This window comes from Thermobia domestica, chromosome 8 (assembly GCF_964235325.1).
Source record: "Thermobia domestica chromosome 8, izTheDome1.hap1.1, whole genome shotgun sequence".
Taxonomy (NCBI): Eukaryota; Metazoa; Arthropoda; class Insecta; order Zygentoma; family Lepismatidae; genus Thermobia; species Thermobia domestica.
The window spans coordinates 131,653,366-131,678,569 of NC_137461.1; the positions used below are offsets into that span (position 1 = coordinate 131,653,366).

Sequence of the window (25,204 nt, forward strand, 5' to 3'; positions counted from 1 at the left end):
CGTATGAAGCGTACTTTCTCATTATTGTAAATAATGTGTTGTTTCAATTTATTATTGTAACACAAATTGTTGTGTTTATTATGTACGAACTCGTAACGACGATCTATCGGGTCATACGGGTTTATCAGGTCTACCGGTCGAGTAAACCAAATGCAACGGGTATCGGGTGGTATATGTTTACCCGAAAAGTTCAAACACTAATTATAGATTAAAATCATATTTAATTAAGAGCTCTAATTGTTTGCACTTTTTTAAGTTAGCTGATCAATGAACTTAAGGTTACATAAATATAAATGCTCAAATCTAAATTATTGCATTATATTATTGCAATGAGCATGAACGTGATTTACTATTAGAAGTTAACGTGACGCACTACTATATTAGTCTTATTATTATTATTATTATTATTATTATTTCTTGTTTATGCTCTTCATGGAACTTAGAATCAATCTCACACAAAGCACTATATCAGGTCTGATTGAATATTATTTTCAAAATTCTTACATAAATAGATAAAAAAAAATATTGTCAAATGACGTGGGCTGACTGCAAAGCCTAGCAACCGAAATGTACGTTCTTCAATCACGCTAATACTATCTTATATTACTGTAAAGGATACAGATAAAGACGGAACAAAAGCTGTACGATACTACTATGGTAACCGTAATGGGGTTAGCCATACTGAGAGCTGAATATAGTTCTATCTGAGTTAGAGTGGCAACGCCAGAATCTAGTTAGAAAGAAGGATTTATGGTAGGAATAAGTAAACCCTTAGATCTTATGGAAAATATTGGTTTTATGTTTTGAAAGAAACTATACATGAACTAATAATTGTTTTCAAAACCGTTTGTATAGTGTAGAAATTTGGGTACCCAAACATTATGAATCATATCCAGTACAGCCTCGCTGAACCGGATCAGGTTTGTAGACATTCCAGAAACAGCTGTTGACACATGCAGACGCTGCGCACCAGCTGACAATCATCATGGCATACCTGGAGCGTCAGCCCGACTATTAATGATAAACGTTTACGTGACCGTGCTTCATTCACACGTTTTTGAAACAGAATACAGTGGGCCAATTTTTTATTAAGAAATGGTGTGAAAAGTTATCTAATAAACAGTAAGTCTGCTTATTTAAGGATCTGTTTTGCTTATTACTCATATTACCCGGATTTTCGATTTTCCGGATTGCTTTTGGTACCAGTTAGTCCGGATAAACGAAGTTGTACTGTACTGACAATTCAAATCTCTGGTTTACTTTTTTAAAATCTTGGAAATAATTTTTAGTTTATTTAATAGCGCTTTGTTGATACTTTCTGGCCCACTTTCTTCATTTTCGATATTCTTCACCGACTTTTAAAGTTATTCACTAAAATTTTAAAAGTAGAAAGGAGCACAGCGAAGATCCTTAACTTTACTTAGTATTTAACACAGACTCATGGATTGTTACAGGTCACCCTGGATTGACAATTTTTTTTTTTAATTTTTTTTTTTATTTTTTTTTTATTTTATTTTATACATGTAGAGCATGACTTACCAGACTTATTCGCTGGAAGTGCTCGCCCAGAACCAGCACCTTTTCCTTTAGGAACTGGACTCGGTGATCTTTTACGATGATTCCTACTTGGAGATAGAGACTTTTTCTTGGGAGAAAGAAGTGAAGCCTTTGGCACTACTTGTTTCCTTGGAGGAGGAGATTCACGTTTCTTTGTAACTCGTTCTTGCCGCCGACTTTGGAGGACCTTCTTTGACACAACATTTGGACTTGCGCCTTTTAAATTCGCCTTCAGTCTAATGCAAAGAATGGGGAAAAAATGTAATACAAATATCTTAACAATGTTACTAACAGAATAAAATACTAAATCATTAACTCTTTAGTATGATTTCAGTTATACGTACCGGTATATTGTAAAGCTATAAAATATCTAAAGTTTGTATGCAGCAAGAATGTAAATTATGAACTTTTATATATATATAGAAAAGGGTTCTAGAATATATATATATATATATATATATATATATATATATATATATATATATATATATATATATATATATATATATATATATATATATATATATATATATATATATATATATATATATATATATATATATATATATATATATATATATATTTTAGAACCCTTTTCTGATCAATGCATATCTGTACAAAAACGTACCACGACTACACGACTAAGAGAAAGGCAAAGAAAGAGACCAAAGACATATTTCCTGAAATCTATCATTCGTTCTCGCACATAAAACCACCAGTTTAATATTCCATGATCATTTAACATAAATTAATACAACTGATTTAAATGAATAACATTATGAGACAATGCACGTATTCTGAAAACACACCACATACAGAGTTTCTCTACATCACAGATCAAGTAGGGCAAAAATATGAATCAGATGCTCCATTACTGAACTATCGTAACCTTAATATCATCCTATAATTCACTTGATATGATTCTAGAAAACTATAAAGTACAACTTTCAGAACAAATAGGATTTAAATCTTGGAGCTCTGGATTATAAGGCTATGCTGCCAATGCTTACTCTATCTACATGGGTAGAATCATTTCATATATAGTCAAGGGACCAACTCCGGTCCCATATGTACAAAGATGTACTCTCAGGTTGACTCTACAGGTACCTATGGCGTAGTCGGAAGAAGAAAAAAAAATTAGTCGCATGATGTGAATCCTGTCAGTTTATCCAATATGGCGGATTCAAGATGGCTGCTAAGCACAACCATTTAATCAACAAATTGCTTTAAATCTAAGAAGCATATGCAACAGATCCGAGAATTGTTCCATTAGTAATAACTATACGTAATGCAACTATCATTATGTGCAATTTATCCAAATAAAATATTTTTGAGTTACACGATTGGAAGTTATATGTAAATTTTCGTACTATCTTTATTACTTCATTTTTTTTAAATATTTACGGAAAACTATTTACCACACGTGAAAACACTCCGAAACAGAAGTTCTTCTTGTGTACTTTAGTAAGAGAATGAAGCAAGTCACATGCCTCTATCTGACTCCATTTTTTCACAATAGGCTAAAACACGGTGTGACTTCATACTGAAAGTATTATATTTTCGGTCCCTAAATACACGAAAACTGGAGATATAACTTCAGTTCTCAGAATTGTGTGCAAAAGATTCAAAAACAGTCGCACATATAATAGTTATAAATAACGTACCTATCACATTATATAAAATTTGTTTCTTTAAAATACTTTTGAATAACAGAGTTGGAAACTATATGTTAATTTTCATTCTTTTTCATTTTTCTTCTTCTTCGTATTATTGTTTATTTCACGGGAAACCACTGATAATATGCAAAAACATCCCAGAATAAAAGTTATTCTCATGTTCTTAGGTTCATATAGTTCACTGTCGAAATATATCACACTGATTATATTATCCGTATATAGGTATTGAGTTTTACTTTCATTAGTTTTCACATTGGTAAATGTTTGAAAACGCAGTAAGAATTAGTGCTGATAGGACCACTTTCACATTTACAAAATTCACTACATGGTATTTTTCACGCCTCACAGGGGCTCATGTTGTCTCTGTAACATTTCTGGCATGAACATGGCTTCGGAAAGTCATGTGCAGCACTGGTTATTTTACAACTGCTGGAAGAAGTAGGTTATTAATCCTTATATATATCCATATTCTATTGGATTTAGAGACATAGGCGACTTTATGTTTATTCACTGACAGCACTGAAGGTAAGAACATTTTTTTCTTTTTTTATGAAATGATATGGGTGGTGGCATACGATTTTCAAAAGAAAGTTCCTTTTTTTTCTTTCTTATTATTTTTTTTTTTTTCTGAAACTGGTGATAGCAGATGCTACCAAATGCATTAAAATCTGACTGAAATCAGAAACATTTCAATCTCAGAAACCATACTGTCATTGATACCATATTGACTAAACCTTTGCAGCCAGAGATAATCACCTTCTTTTGCAGTTGTAAGAGTTGAGCGTTTCGTGGTGATTTCAGTTGTAGTGCTCATCCACTTAAAACCTACAGAGTAGGAAGACAATATATAACTTATTCTTGTATTTTGCCTGCTAAATTGCGTAGGGGTACTACCGTTGTCGGTTTGTCAACTCTGTACATCACTTAAGAGCTCTTTATATTTGATGTCTGGAAGTGGTGTAAAGCGTCAACAATAACATCGGTATCTGTTAAAGATATAAATATACGTTTTATATTATTTTGAGCTGCTATGTCTGAAATATGTAGAAAGAGTCGAACATCTGCTTCTTCATTCTTAATAAAGATGTGATGGTTAATATACTTCTAAGTCATCTATGCAAAGCATTTGACTTTATCCTCTGTATGTGTGACTCTCAAATTTACAGACGTTTTTCCTTTCCTTCCAGTATCCATCACCCATTATACGAATAACTGCTGAAACTTTCCCTTGTTAGATGCTGAAGCCCAGAATCGTTGTTTCTCCATATGAAGTGATGTGTCACATGTTGGTAAAGCAACCGGAATAGGACTTGTCTTTACTCAACGAAGCCTTTCGTGCTGATTAATGCCTCCATCATAAAGTCTATTCGTTCAGATATTTGTCATATTACAGATTTTCTCGGTGGTTAAACTGGTAGTTTCACAACGAAACCTCCTGATACACATTCTTTATATTAATTCTGAAAATTCACTTCCCAAATTAAAATAATCTTGCAAGAGTAAGGAGCCCCATGTGTCATAACGTACTATGTTAAAGAAAAATGGGAAGGATATAGCCTTTGAAATTGAGGTAACAAATAGTTTCCAACTTCCAAAACAGGTAAAACAGTTAGTTTTCAATAGTAATGCGGACCACTCGGATGCCAAGTAGTAATTCCAAAATGAAAATTTCTCAGGACAGAGCTTTGACGTTCACAATATCTCGTGAACAATTCATACTTATTTTATGATTGCAACCAGAACAATTATGAAGTTTCTTCTCTCAAGCTGACAGTGTATAACATTATCTTCATGTGATTTACCTAAGATTTTGAAGTTCAAAGTTTTCTTCCGGAAAATTTCTATTTTGGTATAACACCTCTTGGTATACAAGAGGTCCATACTTGGAGAAACACTACAGTTTGTAACAATGAAAAATCCTTTAAACATTATAAATATTGCGTGTAATTTTTTGAAAATCCAATTAAGGACTTTATGATTTGGGATGTGCACATTCATAATTGCAATCCATATCTGCCCTTCTCGTGAATTTATGAAAGAAATTACTTAATCCGAGTCAAATTGCACCAATTCTGGGATGTTTTTACAGTCAATGGTTTTCCGTGATTTTTTAATGCATAAAAAATATTTTAAAAAATCGAATGCAGTTTCCGAAACTGTTATTCAAAAGTATTTTAAAGAAACAAATTTTATATGATATGATAAGTACGTTATTTATAACTACTGTGTGTGCAATTATTTCAGAGATTCCTGCACATGATTCTGAGAACAGTTGTTTACATCTTCATCTTTCGTATATTTAGGAACGAAAAATTTTTAACTTTCAGTACGAAGTAGCCCCATAGGGTAGATTACTGTGAAAAAACGGAGCCGGTTAGAGGCATATGATTTCTTGCATTCTCATACTAAAGAACACGAAAAAAAACTTTATTTCGGAGTGTTCTTATGTATGATGAATAGCTTTCCGTAAAATTTGAAAAACATGAAATGTAACAAAAAAAAAAAAAAAGTACGAAAATTCACATATAACTTCCAACCTTGTAACTCAAAAGTATTTTATTTCGACAAATTACTTATTACTTATGGGACAATTCTCGGATTTATCGCATACGCTTCTTAGAATTAAAACTATTTGTCGATTAAGTGGTTTTGCTCAGCCGCCATCTTTAATCCGTCATATTGGATAAACTGACAGGATTCAGATCATGTACCCATTTTTCCTTCTTCGTCCAACTATGCCATAGGTACCTATAAAGTCAAACTACGAGTACATCTTTGTGCACATGCGACCGGAGTTGGCTCCTTGACTAATAATTCTTATTATGTGGAAAACTTCAATCACACGCTCCAAATATAATCTTTAAAATAGACCAGACTTTAAAATGCATAAAGATACAATATTGGTGTTATTATTATTATTATTATTATTATTATTATTATTATTATTATTATTATTATTATTATTATTATTATCTACTAAAACTTAATTCAAAATCAAGGGAAATCATCAACCAAAATCATCATCACTATCAACGAACTAATCTACACTACTGCAGCAATGCATTTTAAGTAATTAACAACTATAACTATTCAGACAAATTTCATAAATTAAGACGTCTAATCACTGCGAAATTAAGATACTGCTAATTTTACAGTAATTACGTGATCGCTAGACAATATTATTTTGAATGTGGAACCGTTATCACGAGTCACTAGCAGCTTTCCGTTTGCAGTCATTTAAAAACGTGAAAATAAATGCCGATTTTCTAAATGGCTGGAAATCGAAAGCAGATAAGTGAGTTGTGATAACGGTATCACCTGTAAAATAATATTATCTACAGAACTCTTGTTCCACTTTTCTATTATCTTTTATCTACTTGAAGATATCACATAATTACTGTAAAATTAGCGGTATTTTAATTTCGCCATGATAGGGTATCTTAAGCAAATTCTCTTACAAGCCCTACGACAGTTTACGATTAAAGTAAAAAATCAACAATTATAGATATATACAAGGTCCTGAAAAAAAAGTGACTAAAAGTGTCACACAATGAAACAATACCTCTCTTAAGCTCTAGTATATACTATATACTGGACTTTGTTTATTACTTAATTAACTACTTCTCACGCGATTGTATCGAGATCACGTCAGTCTCTAAGGAACATCTAAGAAATAATAATATACTAGCCGTACTTACGTAATTCTTAATTTTCTTCAATTCTACCTAACAAGGATTTATTAGATACGCAGTAACTAGAAATTAAAGCGAACAGTCTATGTGATTTACGCTTACCCATGTCTTTGGGGAAAAAAGTAGGTGTTGAAGCTTGGTTTAAAGAAGGTAGGCTGTTTAAACATACCGCTCGTTAAGTCACTATAGGTTGGATAAAAGCAGGATTGGTGAAATATCAAATAAAAAACATGTAAAAATTTAAAAAAACAAATGTAAAGTTAAAATAATATAACTAAAACTGTATAACTGAATTAACATCTTTTATATTATCACTTATAAATAAGTTCGGCGAATTTGTTCTAAACAATCAACGAACTGAAACACCTAATTTAAAAAAATGATTAAACAAAATTTAGGAGTATAATTTAATTTCTGAGCAAATATAACGGCGTAAATTCAAAAATCAAAAAGCGAAGCGAAAGTTGCATAGAATTACAATTCTATTATAATTTTTAAACTAACGGAAATGCGAAAAACAATTGCCTCTTCTGTCAAGAATCTGTTTTCTTGGCACTCATATTCTTATGCTGAAGGAATTTTAAGCAACGTTGTGCTAGCAATTATCTGTGTAATGAGGCCATTATTACTCAGTTCACATATTAAATAGACTTTCTAATCTTAAATCTCGATCCAGTTCCTTAATTTCCCGTTTTCCATATACTTTTTCAGTAAGAGTAAAAAATTGGACATCCTACTCCATCTCGCTTAGTAACCTCACTATTGGGAGGTGGGAATCTAATTCAAAAATGAAATGAAATGAAATCTTTGAGTTTTACGTCCGACGGTTATGCCGGTTAGGCTAAAGGAGACGGTGATGATGAGAGATGAGTGAAATAGTGGAATGAAGAAAGTGGGAGGAAACGGGAGAACCCCGATAAAACCCACGAGCACGGTGTTTGTCGACCACAAAGTTCACTTGGCAGGGGCTGGGAGAATCTAATTCAAGTTTGACTTTAAACACTGCTCTTACTTCGACAACCCACAATGATCAATGAATAACTTCATACTAATTAGAGTGACATGGAAAAAAAAAAAAAAATAAAACGATTTTTCAACACTTCCTGAACTTCAAAGATTTAATGTTTACACTGTTTGACCGGTCTTAAATTCGGATAATAAAATATTACGGCAAATTTTATGGGAACTTATATCATTGTGTTCTATGGTTAAAATCCCATATCCAATTAAATTATATACAAGGGTAATTCGAAGAGTACAGCTGTTCTTTATTTTTCAACATAATCGTCACGTAAATTCAAGCACTTGTCATAACATTTCACCAACTTACAAATTCCTTTTGCATAAAACTCGGCCGCCTGAAAATTCAACCAACTTGTCACAGCATTTTGAAGATCCCGTCGTCAGGGAAGTGCTGTGACTCAAGACATTTATTCATGTGAGTGGGCAAATGAAAAATCAAAAGGAGCAAGTATAGCTTGTGCGAAGAACGATCAAATTTTCTTGACATCATCATTTACTACAGAAGTACTAACATTTCTAAGCTCACCATGAATATTTGTTTTTCTCTTTTTTGAAAACTCTGACGCACAACACCTTCACTTATAATGTTTGGGTCATATCAGCACACAATTCACGATGGAAGTCTGCTTCTGACAGATTTTTTTGCCCAAAGAAAATCTTATTACTTCGTGTACCTCGCATCTGGTGGGATTTTCTATGGCGTCACTCATTTTATGACGTTATTGCCAGCACACGCGCGGCAACACGCTGCTCCCATTGGCACAGTTGAAAGCTTCCCGAATCCAGATTACGTGATGTAAGAACGGTACCGCTATGCCCACTACAACTAGCACTACATCACAAGGCTGCTACTTTTCGAATTACGCTCGTATGATATTATTAATCCTTTTTACTTCCCTTGTGAATTTAAAACAGTAATCACTCAGTTTTACGGTTATGCTTTACGGTGGCCACGGTTATGTTTTGTTAGTTAAAGGACAGGAAAATAGCTACAACGAATAATTACGAACGAAATTTATGTAATAAAGAGGACGGGAAGGAACGGAACTCAAATAAAACTCACGAACACGTTGTCAGTCACAAGCTCACATGTATGGAACTGGACCAAATTCTTAACACAAAAGGCTGGTGCGCCACCACAAAACCACCGTGTTTTCTGCTCCCCATATCCATATCTCATGAACTGGTTAATACCAAACAACACTAGATTGTTTTGTACAGTTTTCCTTTCATGCTAACGTACGAATAAAGTGGACACATATTTACGTTATTTATAACTAATTACATTACAGGGTATCTACTAAAATTCCAAAATGAAATTTCGTGACCTCTTCTTTGCCAAACCTTAAAATTTCGTAACATTCTCAAGGGCGAATTTAGGTGCGAATGAGGCAGAATTTTCATGCATGCGATTAAAGCGTGCTTTGCTTCCAATTTGGTAGCGTCTAAAGCCAACCATAGACATTTCTGGTTGTGAATGTTTACGTTTTATAGAACAAAATTTTCCAGTCTGTACAGATTATATTTGTACAGATAAAAAAAAAAAAAAAAAAAAAAAAAAAAATCGTGACCCAAAAGCTAAATTTCATGACTTTCGTGACCGATAGACATCCTGCATTATTTATAAATACGATAACTGTTCAGAAAGTTCGGGGACTGAATCCACAATTCGGAGTAGGAGTCAGTAGGAGCGTTGGTGAGAGTTTCCTTTTCGAAATAGCGTCCATCACACCCTATACACCGTTTCCAGTTATGTATTAGCTTCTTAAAACACGTTGCAGACCATTTTCTGAGAGTCAGTATAATGTAGTGGGTTGATAGCTTTCACTTCCTGGTCCGTGCAAAACTTACTTCCGCGAAAGTCCTTCTTACGTATCGGAAAAGCCCAAAAGTTGCAGGGTGCGAGGTCTGGGCTGATGGAGAATGAACTAGAGAATGCTCATCAATTTTCTCCAAAGCTTCCATAGCCTGCTGTGCTACATGTGGCCTAGCGTTATCCTACAGGAAAAAGGATCCTTTATATTAATTGCTCGCTTTAAATGTACTTCCAAATATTAGCATAATCATCTCCGTTTGTAGTTTGATTATCTCAAACCAAATGCTGGAGTACTATTTCACGGATACCAAACAAACAAAATTAGCATTAACTTCTTTGACGAAAAAGAAACTCGAAATTTTTTACAGGCGGTTAAGTCGCTGAGTTTCCATAAGTTGGACTGCTGCTTTGATTCGGAATCATAATGTCTGATACAGGACTCGTCAATGGTGATTATTCTGTTCAAGAATTGAATAAATTATACCACTTGTTGCATAAATTCCTACCAACATTGAACACGAGGAAGCTATTCTTCTTTACTCGATGAACGTACGTGGCATCAATCTTGTACAAACACGAGACATTTTGCTCATGATATTTCAGGTGTTTCTTAACAATTTCTTTACATCTTGCTATATCAAAATTAGCTGAAAATTCACAAATCATAAGCGTATATCTTCTTTTAACAATATCTCTACTTTCACAATGTTCTCATCCTTCAGTGATGATGATGGATTCACTTCTCATCTCGTCCTGCACATTGCATTTGCCTTCCTTAAAATGCTTCCACCACTTGAATACGGCCGATCTGCAAATTGCTTCTTCGCCGTACTCTTGTCTTATCATCTCACATGTTTTCTGCCCACTTCTGAGTAACTTCACACAAAATTCAATAGCAATCCTTTATATGGTAAGGTATATAATTCCCATCTGCTATTGTAATACATACTGAAGTTTGACTTTATAGAGAGCAAACAAACGACAACTGTACGATGGCTCTACTTACATTAACAAAGTACGCTACACGCTATCTTCACGTGCGACAAGCACAGACTCGCTTACACAGAATCGGCTCGGTGTTGCTAGTCCACGAACTTTCGAAGCAACCATCATATATTCAATTACTAATGTGATGATTACTACTGTGATATTGTTGTAACATTTTATATATTCCTCATGAGACGAGAGCTTTCTCAAACTATCTCAACATTCGTCTGCTTAAAATGATTTTGTGTGATTACAAGTTTGGTTAACATTAAACAAAAAACTGGCTGCCGCATAGTACTAATAGCTAAAGTGGGCTAGAAACTACTTTCAAAGAAGAATATTACTACTGTATAATTTTATAAACCAATGATGACCAAATATATTTAAAAACATTTATTAAACTTCTTTCAAAAATTTCGAAACATTTTTTCAAGTATATCTTTTGTTCCCCAAAATATATCACAAAACTTCCACAATCTGAACGTAAAACTTTCCAAAGAGATCACAAAAATAACTTCGTTTCTATCAAAAAGATCACCACAAAATATAACTTTAAGCATGACAATCACAATAAAACAATTTCTGCCCAAATATGACATCTCTGAGATTTAAACTTCTGACGATTACTATAATACTGAAAACAGCAGTCTAGTCTTAGGAGTGCTGTACGGTGCGGTGGTATAGTCGAAAAAACATTTACTTACTAACTAGATGGCCCGGGCTCGACTAGACGGCCAATGAAATGGGATTTATTCTCATTTTTCCTTCGTTCAAATGTAGCTGAAAGGTTCAATCAGCCACCTAGGGCAATCTAGGAATACAGTGGCAGAGCATAGTGCTGATCATTTCATCTCATAATCTCAATGCCGAAGTCTCTAAATTATGGGTCCGTTCCTTTACTCCCCTCATAGGCTTATAGCGACATGGCCAAACGAAGAATTGTCATGTTATTGCAATTTGATTCTTCATCAATTAACGGTCATAGAGCAAGAACGAGTTATTTGGCGCTACACGATATGCTGAAAACTGACCACATGGTCAGTTCGTTCTTAACGCATTTTTAAAAAATTTACAGCAATACTTTCTAAGCTTTACTACATTTCTACGTTTTTCTGTTCATCTGAAAATCGGATAAGAAAAATGAATTGATTGTGACTCTCCCCTAAATATATTAAAAAGATATATTCAAGTATAAACGAACTTTGTTATATATATATATAAAGCAAATGAGAAGGAAAGGAATACTGTACTCAAGTATTAGAAAGTACTAGCCACTACATCTCTGTCTTTACTAAGATTTGTTGTTTTGACACGCAGCTCTTTAAATATGAAAGGTCTTCCATGATGCCATATGCTTGCTAACAAACAAACATTAGTTGAACTCATTAATCTTTAAAATAATCTTTTCTTTAAGTATACTTTGGTATCATTCTCTATAGCTCCCGTAAAACTGAATAATAATGGCAGAATAGGCACAATGAAGAAAGTAGGGAAAACAATGACACAACCTTAAGAGCTGCATACAAATTTTTGCCCAATACCAAACCGCATGACCCAAATGCAGTACACTAGACCTATACTGTCCTACAACATTACACAATATGCCGAAGGTATTAAAAATTCCCCTCACTCCCCATAATCTTAAAGGCTACAGACGGTCAGACAGCTGTTAGTTGAAGTAATATGATCAGTACATCGGCTTCCATCTCCATTAATTCTAGCGTTTTACACTGGAATTCGTTACCTCTTAACCGAATTGACTCACAATGTTAGCTCAATATCCTAAATTATGTACCATCATTGGAAATTGATCTAGAACCATGAATACTAAAGGCACTCGCGTTAGTTATTAGGATAAATAGGAACAGAGCTTCATACCAGTAATTATAATTCCAGATAATGCTATTCATGCCTGCACTTCCTCTTCTAGTTTTTTTTTATTATTATTATTATTATTTACTAATTTTATTGAAACTTAATAAGGTTTTAAATTTAAAATCCACCGCTACTATTACTACATCAAAATTGCAAGTAGTAACTCACCTTGCAGTAGACTTTTTAGGAGGCCTTTCACTTCCTGAACTCGAAGAACTTGAGTCTCTCTTGGAAGCTTTCTTTGATTTTACTTTCTTTCTTCGAGAATCTGTTGATGATGATGATGAACTGGAACTTGAATCATCGCTGCTCGACGACGAATCTGAAGAGCTCGAGGAACTTCCTGAGCTCGAAGAGGAACTACATGGTGAACTCTAGGGAAGAATTTTTTACAAATATAATATAATATTGGTTCTCGCTTCTTCGTTGAGATGTAGCTAACCTGGATAGGTGGCCAACTTACACTTAAAAGTATATTTTGAACCAGGCGCTTCGAGAAGAGTCCAAATTTAATATGAGGATTAAAATTTGCAAAACCACCCCTAAAATTATTCTAAATTTACAGAAATCGTGATTTCGGAAGGTAGACCTGGACCCCCAAGATCCACTTCCTATGTATGTCCTTATTTATTAGCAAATAGGTAACCAACTTAGAGTATAGTATATTTTGAAGCAAAATTTGACATATTAAAAGACTTTGGTATACGTATTTTCGATGCAATGACTGATTCTTATCTACGTCTGTAGCTTGTATTTTATGATTAGTACGTAGTAAAAGTTACTTCTGCACTATGAAAACCAGGTCAATTGGACGAGACTTTTAAAAATACTCAAAAGAAATCGGGATCAACTGGAGGGATCATAAACTCATTCGCAACGTGTATACAGGACAAAGAGTGAAGGTGTGAACGAACCAAGGAAATACCAATAGTGTGAAGATTAGGAGAGGAGTCAGACAAGGATGTAGCATATCACCTGGATCAGTTTACACCTCAAGGTTTACAGTGCATACCGGTACTTAATGAAGGAAGGATTTATGAATGTTGCAGGGAGATCAAACGAAGTGAGATATATGGATCACGTAGTTCCATTGCCGAAGAAGACTATAGGAGATGATGGGTAGAATAATTGAGACTGGGAAACAATATGGAATGGAGATCAACACCGTATAGTTTAAAATCATGAGGATATCCCATGAAAGTTTGCCCTTACGGATCAAAGTAGAACAAAAAGAGCTTGAAAGTGTTGATCTATTCAAATATCTGGGAGGTTTTTTTTTTTTTTTTTTTTTTTTTTTTGACAAGAGACACCGTGCAAAACAGATCAGGTCAAGAATTGCCAAAGAGGAATCTAAGAAAAGTTTACTCCTAACACGCAGGATTAACACTGGACTAAGGAAGAAGCTGGTCAAATGATATATATATATATATATATATATAGAGAGAGAGAGAGAGAGTATTGGACAGTGTTGTTCGGAGACTTGGACATTACGAAGTTAAAGAAATATTCAGAGAGCTTCGAAATGTGGTGTTGGAGGAAGATAGAATGGATGAAGAGGGCACCAAACAAAGATGTTTTAAATGGGTAGGAAAGAAGAGAAAGATGAAGATAGAGAAATAGTGGAAGAAACGTTTTTTAGACCCGTATCTTAGAAACGGAAAAGAAAAAGAACTCGTATTATTTCCAGGACCTGCCGATTGGTAGAATACATAACAATAACATAAAAACATTGCATGTAATGAAGATCTTAGTTTGTCATTCATATACTATGATTTAAATTTAGAAGTGTTATTACTTACAAAACGCTACAGTGCATAATTCCATTACTATTTCCACCTATGGCGATAGATGTTGATAAATACTCACTTTCTGAAACACACGAAACATCAATGCTGCTCCATCCACGTACATCAAACACAACTCTCAGTTGAATACATGCGAATATCTACATTCATCTTGCTAATGGGGGTTTATCAAGAATATGTTCACAATTTATTAGAAATGTTCTGGAAGTTTTGCCGAGAAGAAAAGTGTTTCAAAAATAATGCAAGAAAAAAAGGAGGAGAGGGGGGAAGCGCAGCTCAATAAATTCATCTGGACTGAACTAGCAAATATCTTACAATTATAGAATATAAACGGGAAGAACTACAAAATATGAATGGTTTCAATGCAGGAGCTTAGTTCCAGGATACAAAAGTGGCCAACTTACAGAGTGATAAGTAATGCATGTGGAAAAATATGTTCCACAAGAATGATAAGGTTAAACTTGGCAACTGGCTACGGTAAATTTCATGTACATAGTGAAGCAGAAATGTAAAAATGCCAGAATTTCAGAATCTGGCAACTAAATAATTTGCCACAATGAGGAATAAATTCTTACCTGTGAGGGTGATCACCCGGAAATCGAACATCATAACCAAATTTACTATAAACAATTCAATGACTAAAACAATTCTACGACTCGGAAAGAAGCAGTTGGAAATTCAGTATTTGGAACAGAACGGAACTGATCTCTGTTCAAACTAATTAGATTCGAAAATAGTGAGGCAGTAGTTTTTTCTTCTTCTTTCTTTCTTTTCTTCACGGAAACCTCTACAACTTCTTTCCGAATCATGTAGATATTTTAATCACAACACAAATTATAGAAATTGACTTAACCATGTACACTTATGTCCAAAATTATTGTCGCATGTCTATAAGTATGTTGTTGTAGGAATATAATTTGATAACGAATTCATCCGGTATTTCTTATAACGTTAGTATGTGTATAATTGGAAAAGACATGTATGTGGCAAATTTCATGTCAAAAGAGCAATAAATAAGAACAATAAAATGAAAATAAAACTTTCTTGCCATTTAGCAACATTTTGTTTTACTCATAATTTTTGTATTTATAATTCATTTCCTATGAAATTTACCACAAATATACATTTCTCGATTATACACATAGTATCAGTATTACAAGTACTCTGCAAAATCATTGTCAAATTATATTCTCACAAGAAGACAGTTATAGATATGCGACAATCATTTTGGACATGAGTGTACATACAACCAACCTTTTTAGCCTTTCTCTCTCGTTTTCTTTGTTCTTCTTCCTTCTTCATCTGTCTTTCGAGTTCCCTCTGCAACAACTGTCTTCTCTTCTCCAATACTTTCTCGTCTTCATACTCAAGCGCCTTCTGGTCCCAATTTTCCCAGTTCACCTCAGGGCTCTGAGTTTTAACAACCACTGTTGAATGCAGGCGTTTGTTGCTCTCATCTTTACTGCCTTTCGAGACTCCTCGATTCTAAATGTAAAAACACAACAAGTAAATCCACACTAATCACAGCAAAAAACAAAGTTAATACTTTAGAACAATGAAACTAAGCGTACCTCAGCGGAATTAAACTGTATAGAAAAAGTAAGTCTTAGTGAAAATGCTGAAGAATGAGTATGTTCAATCCACTCATTTTATTTCTTCTTCACGAAGTTCTTATATACTTTTTGAATAATCTTAATCAAATTTTGCGCGGTGTTAGAATTTGGAATAAAAATATTGTTCCGTCGAAATTTTAAAGACTCGACCAAATTATTCAGGAATGAACGGCTGAAAAAGCAAAAAGTTCCTTGTATTTAACATTGCAATATAGAACTATACTCTTAAACATAAATTAAACATAACTTTCTTACAAGGCTGTCTGTATTCTTTATTATAAATTAACGAGAAATGTAACAGTTTCGGAATAGTAGTCGGAAGAGTTGAAATAGTAGTCTGAAGAAGGAAGTGATATACTTCCGAAACTGTTACATTTCTCGTTAATTTATAATAAAGAATACAGACAGCCTTGTAAGAAAGTTATGTTTAATTTATGTTTAAGATGGACACAAGGCCTTTTTATAAAAAAGAACTATACTCTGTATCGCAGCCCGTGTTAGTTCAAGTTACTTCAAAATTATGAAACAAGAAAGCACCATATGCGAAAATGTTTGCGCCACTTTGCGATTAAATGTTTGCACCCTGCCGCCTTGCCACATTATGAATTTCGTCCATAAGACACTTCCCTTCAGGTACCTTACTACAGTTCATGGAGCTGGAAAACAATTTCAAACCTCCGATCTGTACAATTATTATTTATACTGGACGAAATGAATAGTATTCTCGAAATCGGTATTTAGCGCAGAATTCGAAAAATATTACAGAAATGAGTTTCTATCACATTGTGAAAATAAAGCAGACTTAGTTACGAAGTATGAGAACTTAAATACTAAAACCAGAAAAATTTACAGATCTTCCAGTTGCAACAGAATTGAAAGGTCCGAGATGGAAATAGTTCTTCGGGCGCTGAATCCATATTAAATCAGTCTCTCACTATCTTTAATGATCATTACTATGCAAGAATCAATATTGAAACCGGAAGCTGTACTAGTTTGAACGACTTTCGAATTCAGCACAAGAATAAGACGCTGAGATGTAACCTATTCTGGAGATCCTGAACACCCACATTAAAAAGCCATTTCTCTCTCTCTCTCTTACCGTTTCTGCTCTATGGAGAGCAATAATGAATCAAAACTAGTAGCAAAATTTCTACTACTTCCGGTTTTAGTAGAGATAGAACCCATTATTGGGAAGCTGAATCGATTCTAAGGAAACCGCACTATTTTTGCTCTGATACATGCCGACAGACAGAGGGATGAACTGATAAATAACTTTCCATACTTATGCACAGCTTAGTTTAAAAGTCTGAAACGGTATGTACAACGAATTTAGCGTCCAAATTCGTCGTCCTCTCGAATACGGTTAATAGTTCAGAAGACAAGAAACGGAATTGTGCGCCCACAGTACAGTATCAAGTCAAGATCTATTAATTCTTTTATGATCAGTTATTTTGTTACGCCCATATAAGAATAGGCCGTCTCCTGAAAAGGAATAGCAGTAAGCGATTTCTATGGTAGGATTAACAGTAGTTAATTGTGATTTTTGTATGCGCACGTTGCTTTTAAGTCAGTTCAGCTTAATTTCACAAATCAAGTGTCATTGTCCGGATTTAACTTCCTTTCCGTACTTCAAGGAATTCTTTTGAATTAATGATTTTCTTCCCTTATTGTTTACGAAGACCATATATACAGCTGGTAATGTGTCAATATGATTATTACAATTAAACTTTTTAAAATATAGAACTTTTAATATATGTTGAACACTAAGAGAAAAATAAAAACAGAAGAAAATACATAAAAATTATGGTATGTATAGTATTACTATAATTTATCAGCAAAAAAATTCAAGTGCTCAAAATGTCAACATGATTTACTCAAAACTACAATCTAAGATAGACCAAGTTAGTCGAGTCACAAAAAATATGAAAATGTCAATGAACATCAACAAGATTGTGACAAAGTAAAGTTACATTCACATCGTTTTACTTAAAGATGACTTAAAATTCAGTGACGGTATTCTAAACGTTCAAAGAAATTAAGCTCTTATCAAATAACTCAACTCCTGAAATTAACTTTCATTAACCATTTTTGTTCTTAACTTAAGTGACTGAGTATGGGTAAAGCACTCACGAACATGAAACTACGCGGGAATAAATAATGAAAACACGTTACTGATCAAAGACTTCAGGAAACAGAAAGAAAAAAAACTAAATATCCTGAAGTTTCAGGACCAGGCAATAAGACACAAGTTCACACATGACATAACATGAAGTTGAATTTATAGAGGACTACAAGACATAAGGAAATATATAAAAGCGACAGAAGATAAATATACGACATCCGGAAGAAGAAACGAAAATCCTACTATGTAGTGGAACAACAAGAAATGAAAGTAAAAAGCAAGGCCTGGAGAGAATGATATAGAACTGGATCTGCAAATACTGAAGACAAATAAAAAAGAAATAAGAAAATAGGAAAAGAAGGAAAAAGACATATATGATCAGAATTCAGTGCATATATGAAAAGGAATACTGAAGAACGAAGAACATATTCATGGACAATAAAAGGATATACAAAGAAACAAGAACAAACAATAAAATGAATACAACAGTGGAAGAGCCATTACGCAACGTATTATAAAAAAAAGAAATGGAGGAAGTACTTTGAGAAATTCCTGAAAGGAAATCTAGTACTGAGTCGGTCACACCCCTGGACACAACAACAGGAGGAAGATCAGACAGCAACATATTAGCAGCAGACGTGTATTGGATGGTAAAGTGTGTGTCCGAGCAGTAAGAGAATGTCTCGTCATTGTTTGGGTAGTAATTCCTGCAGATTTCCGCCTTTGATAACGCAAGAATTGTGCCATTTCTTTGCTGCGGAATATCCTTCCGTAACATTACTGCTTATTTTGCAACTTGAAGCAAATGGACAGAAGGATATGGCATTCATATGAGTCAAGTGAACTGCGCCGATCTGATCATTTCAAGAAACAAATACCAGCGAAACAAGTAAATAAATCATTGAGAACACCAGTAACTTGTTTTAGAAGTGACGGTAAATAGCCCATAAAGAGAAGTTAAAAGAGACTTCAGCGAGATTTTATCAAAGCATGACAAGTGATACGGAACGAAAAATACAGCTATGAAAACCGAAATCCTACTGCACTTCAAAACCTGAGCTGAGAAAACTTAACTAATGATGAAAAGAGAGCAGAGTAGTCGAAGCCCAGAAAGGATCGACTAGGAAATGAAAAAAATCAGGAATACTGTCAATCAACTATGTTCGAAAAAGAGCAGAAAAAAAAAAAAAAAACATTCTAGTAAAAACCTGTGAAAAGACAAGAAAAGATCGAATAGGGAATGAAGTTATCAGGGATGCTCTCAACCAACAGTGTTCCAAAAAGTATAGAAAGACCTAGACGCTGTTATAAACATTTAGAAAAGCAAGAAACAATAGAATAAGAAATTAAATTATCAGGAATACTCTCGAAAAGTGGCAGAAAGATATAGGATATGTTGGTAAAAACATGCAGAAATACTGTAAGAAGAGTATTTTTGCATGTCCTTACATCTAAGAATCTACACTTGATGACTGAAAAATGGACGAGAAAAATACAGAAACTTTTTTTTTTTTTTTTAAATGTCCTACGATTATGCAACGTAACTAAGGGAAATGGTGATAGTGAGATGGATCATAATAATGTGTTAATGATGAAAGTGGGAAGAAACGAAAAGACCTCGAGAAAACTCATCCACACGGTGTTTGTCCACCACACCACTTGGCGGAAGCTGAGATCGAATCAGCGACCTCACGTGTCAGAGATAAGCGCTCTACCACTCACCGCGACCTCCGGAAAGATGAAGTGTTGAAGGATGAGAAAAGAAGAAAAAATACGAAAAGTTCTAGAATGATAAATGACAGTGAAACAAGTCATTCTAAAAGCATCATACACAGACTCACTAAACTGCTGGAATTGGGAATTTATGATGATAAAGATGAATCTTATTTTACTGTATGTAGAAAAAATCTTACCTGCTTCTGTCGTAATTCACCTTCCTTCTTCGCTGCACGCTGCTTCGATGGACTAATCAAGGCATGTGAACCGGAAAACCTGAAGAAGAAGAAGATATTTGTATGACACAAAATGATCCTACACCATTTCGGATTATGTGTAATCCTTCATGAAAAGGAATAAACTGATCAGAAAAAAGGACGTAAAAGTTAAAAATGAACAGGTGAAACATTATTTTTGGAAGTTGTATAAAGTGCAAAGCTTCCATTCGAACATGTGACATTAGTTAACGAAGGCGTCATTTGCAATGAGTAATCAATACTACTATGTAGGAATGGGGTTGTTAGCCCTCTAGTTAAGTTTAAACAACAGAAATTGGGATCTGAGCTAACAATTCTATCTTAGGATATTGCTTTATATATTGGGATTGTAACTTGCGTTACATTGAAATGAAAAATAACACTTTTATTTAATAGAAAGCAGATTATGAGGTAGAGTAAACGAGAATGAAAGAAAGGCAGGGAAAATATAGGTTATTTTAACACAGTACTTCTATTACTCGATGATGTTGACTCTCCGACGTTTTCTTCATGTGCAGAGTAATCGGTCGATGACGAGGGCTTTGGCTGGACATGAGTTTTACCGTCGTTTTTCAGGGTGCTGAACTATGAAGACGGAGTCAACAGCTAAGGGCGTCGAAAGGATGTCTGTTGTTGGTAACTTTCAAAGACTAGCTTTCTCTTTTTTTTAAATCTTAATCGGTGAACCACACTGCTCTTTAAGGCTCTAGGCAAAGATGCCCCAATCAACAGGTTGATTCGTTCTGCTCTATCGACAACCTCAAATTACAAAAATCAGTCTGACAATTTATCACGTCTCAACGTATCTTTTGCTTTTGCTATCAATCACTGATTAAAGTTTTTTCGTCTATTAATACTAATGACGTACGATCGGAAGATACTGTGCATAAAGAATACGCCATATAAACGTGAGAGCTACAGTGTATGAAAAAAGGTAACCAGCCTGCTGGTTTATTTTCATTGATTTTATAATGCAGAAAAGCCTAACTTAACATTTTTAACTTTCATGCCTTAAGGACTGAGCTACTGTGTATATTAAAGTAATGAACTGTGTGTTTATAACTGTCTTTCAAAATTATGTTTCTATATTTCTTCATATCTTCTCTTCGCCTATTGCCAATTAAAACATTTAGCTTATTTTTTATTCTCAATATAGTAAAAATTTATAATCAATTTTCCTCTGATTCCAAGCATTATGCACAGTATAACAAGATCTTCGGTTTGTCGTTCCAACTCACTTTAAGTCATGTAGAGTTTTTACATCTGTAACTATCCAGTAACGGTTCTTTTAAATGTTTTGGTAAATCTGATACTGAAATTGCTCTCTTGAATCTCTTGTTCTTTCACTCAAATCACGATGTTTCTTTTTGTATTTCCGATTTAGGAATTATTGCAAGAACATTTAACTCTGAACATTATTAACCACTTACATTATTAAAAATAGGTTTCAAATTCTGAAAAGTACTTGGAAAATTCGGTATACTCATCCTTATAATGTTCTTTCGCTGAAACTTTCGTGTTATGAATTCTGAATAGTCAAGTTTCACTTTTCGCATATTACTGTCATCTAAACAAACGTTATATGCACGACGATAATGATTTTTTCTGATTTTGTTTTAACCCACAAAGAAGAGAGGACGTGAAATAAACAAATGTTGGTATACCCTGTATTTGTATAGGTTGTCCGTTTTCTGTAATAGTTCATACATTTATTATATATTCTGTATATTAATAATTCCAAGTAACTCTTTTCTACCTATTAACTTAATGTCTGGATTATTGAATTAAAGAAAGCGTAGTTGTGTGAATTCTTTATATTAATGTACCTGTGTACCTGTACTAACATATAAACTATATTTTACTATTAGTTAAGTATTTTTCTTTATAAAAATGTAAAATATTATGCTAAATCATGAAACGTGGACTGCCTATGGCTAACATATGTAAGATTTTCAAACTGAAAGTAATTGTTGTAAAAATATTTTTAGTAATTCAATGACTGATCGACTTACAAAACTGATTTTGAACTGCTTTCTAAATGGATTTACCCACTTGGAATAGAATACGCTGGATGTTTTAGCTCAGATATCGGTGTTAACGGAACTTGTGGTTTATTTATTTTAAATAACCCATAAATGGCGGTAAAAATAGTCAAGCATACTTTACCTTTTATTTTCCCTTTAACAGAAAAGAATCAACAATATTAATCACTTTTTAGAAATCGACCTCAATACTTTTTAGAAATCGACCTCAAGTGTTTCTGAATATCACTTCAAAACTATATGAACCTAATCCATAACAAATTTTGACCTATATATTTATCTCGGGAAAATTATTACAAATTTAATGCCTTTGTTCTCCTTTGTACACAAGGAAATAATATGCTTTCCTCAATCAATCTGAAACCACTTTTTTTTTTTTTTTTTTTTTTTTTTTTTTTTTTTAAACAAATCATGTTTTCTTGGTACCAGTATGTTGGTTAAGTTCACAAAGAAGTTTACCTACCTAGTCCACGGAGCTTTCACAATTCTCCGTATACCAAATACCTCTCAGAATTCCACGCGTATTTTTCAACTTTTTGTCCTTGTTTATAGTGAATTACAATTTACCAAAATTTAAAAACGATGTACTATTTTGGTTCATAGAACGTAAGTCCATTTATTTATTATATCTTTATTAATTAATTGATTTACTTATTTTTAAAAAAAATGTGTCTGAAATAGCCTCTTTTGTAAGTTTGTCGATAAAGTGTTAATTTTCGACATTACAGCAGCAAATTACAACGACGTGGATAAAGTAAGCAAAGTTAACATCTCAGAACAAGATACGGAATTAGCTCCATGGAGACTATGACTAATCTTTGTTGTGCTTCGTTTACACTTTACATTCTCAGATTTTGTTTTTACTGCTCATTAAGTAAATGACATGACACTTAATTATGGGCATGATTGCATTTTTATATTTATTGAAGTTATTGCACACTAGGAATTATGTTACAATGTTCCAGCTATGCATGTTTTGTCTCTTGGTACATTAAAAACATTGTAAATAACAATGATCACAGCTAAACTAGCTCCAAAGTTGGAGATCGCTTAAATGTGGGTTGGGAAGAGTTGCTAACAAAATTAAGAACTTTAAAAGAATGGAAGCAGGTAGCAGCGATTTTCTCAATGGACAAGAGAAAGATTTGTTAACATGGGCCAGACAAAGACTATTTTTCGAATCAGATACAAGTTGAGGTATTACTGACATCCACAAATAAAACGTAGCGAAATAAGAAAATTTTGGAGGTAGTACATTCTATGTTAACCGTATTGCGAAGAAACTAAAAAAAGCACCTAGGCTTGGCGAAAAAGAAAGCGTGATCTAAAGCAAGCTACAACGGAAATTCCTGAGTGACCTTTGTTAAGGGAAGCACTGCAGAACACGAAATTAACCTCAATACAACAAAAGTGTGTCATAGATGGTCATGACATAAATAAATTATGTCAAGGAGTGTGCGAAGAAGGATAATGAAGGAACTCTGGAGGCACAGGGGTTCCGTAACAAGCAAAAACTTATCCCAGTTACGACATAGAATCGGCTTCATCGGGCTAAGTTATATCAACATTTTCAACAATGGAGACCGATAAACAAATACAATATATCAATTTTAAAAATAAAAATAAAAACAGTCAAGGAAGTGTATCTTTTTAACAAACATACAAAACAAATATCGTGTATCTTTTCCTTGGTATTGTTCAGTGATAGTACCATTTATGCACTGAAAAAAGAATGCATTGTACACCACGTAATATTTCCTACTATAGTTAAGATATGGAGATTTCGGTGTATGGAACAGGTTAAATCCATGTTGCAGAAAGAAACGTAAACAGTGAAAAATATAAGGAAGTCATTACGAACTGCATGGTACCAACAATGAATGAGTGGTTTCTATCTGGTGATGACTTTCTTTGTGTGTATGTATATGTATGTATGTATATACATAAAAGACGGCGCACCTTGTCATCGATTAGGAACTTGTTTCGAGGAGAATTTCTTTCTTCAACAACAGGGCAAAACCCTACATATGAACAGAAATAGCCGCGAAATAATCCAGACATGAACCCTATTGAACCATTGTGTGGCACGTACTGACATCAAAATGAAAGCTAAAGGGCCTACGGCAAATCCCTAATAGACAGAACACATCCTTAGCGTTTAGTGAATTTTCAAATTTGTACAAAATATTAATTGAAATTATCCCAACAAGATTTGAAGCCTTAATTGTAAACAAGAAACGGGTTACACCTAATAACTAGTCCCATATTTGGACTTTTCATTTAAAATAATTAGACACGTGTTTCACCGTTTTTCGATATTTGTCCTAGAAGAGAAGAGAAAGCGTGGGTTACAGTTATTAAAATTGGATGGCCACATTTCGAAATCTCTTAAGGTCAGAGATGTGAAATTCGTTATTTAGACTTTTCATCTAAAATAATTAAATCGTGTTTCAGCACTTACGGATATTTCCCCCACAAGGGAAAAAAACAGGCGGGAAGAAAAGGATGGAGGTTGAAGTTGTTAAAATAAGATGCCCATATCTCGAAATCCCTTGAGATTAGAGACGCGTTAAGGATATGAAACCTGGTGTATAAACTTCTTATTCAAAACGAGTGGACACGCCACAGCGTGTCCAGAAATTCCGCTTTTAATGAAAGAAGGGATGAAATTTCTACTTTTTTAAAACCAATATATTGTAAAACTTTGTCCCATACAGGTTAAAGATAGAGCGTTAATAAAAAGAGAGTTTGGAATTGAATCCCACTACCAGCTTTTATTATAAAAAGTATTTTTTTAAATACTTTTTTTTTTAATTTATAAGGTTCGTTATAGGTAGGTTTTGACTATAAGGTTGCAGACAGGTTGTCTGCAAAGCCCCGAAACAGACTAGGCAAAGTGGCGTTACGGGCCCAAAGCTCCGAAGCAAGCTCAGCCTGTATTTAGGTATTTTACGTCCCAAGGTTCAAGAAAATTTTGCACCCCTCTTTATTTGTTCGTATTCAGTATAGGCCTAAACAATGCA

The 25,204-nt window shown here is 33.9% G+C and overlaps 1 protein-coding gene across 5 annotated transcripts in view; it reads right to left on the minus strand.

The window, feature by feature from the left end:
- Positions 1 to 25,204, minus strand: part of LOC145693208 (uncharacterized) — a 174,564-nt gene that overhangs the window by 101,781 nt on the left and 47,579 nt on the right. For all 5 annotated transcript variants that reach the window (XM_081768996.1, XM_081768995.1, XM_081768994.1 and 2 more), the window contains 4 exons: positions 20,080 to 20,158; positions 15,686 to 15,916; positions 12,795 to 13,000; positions 1,540 to 1,793 (listed from right to left, as the gene is read on the minus strand). In XM_081768996.1, coding sequence (XP_081625122.1) covers positions 1,540 to 1,793; positions 12,795 to 13,000; positions 15,686 to 15,916; positions 20,080 to 20,158 — 770 coding nt within the window. The remainder of the gene's footprint in view (positions 1 to 1,539; positions 1,794 to 12,794; positions 13,001 to 15,685; positions 15,917 to 20,079; positions 20,159 to 25,204) is intronic.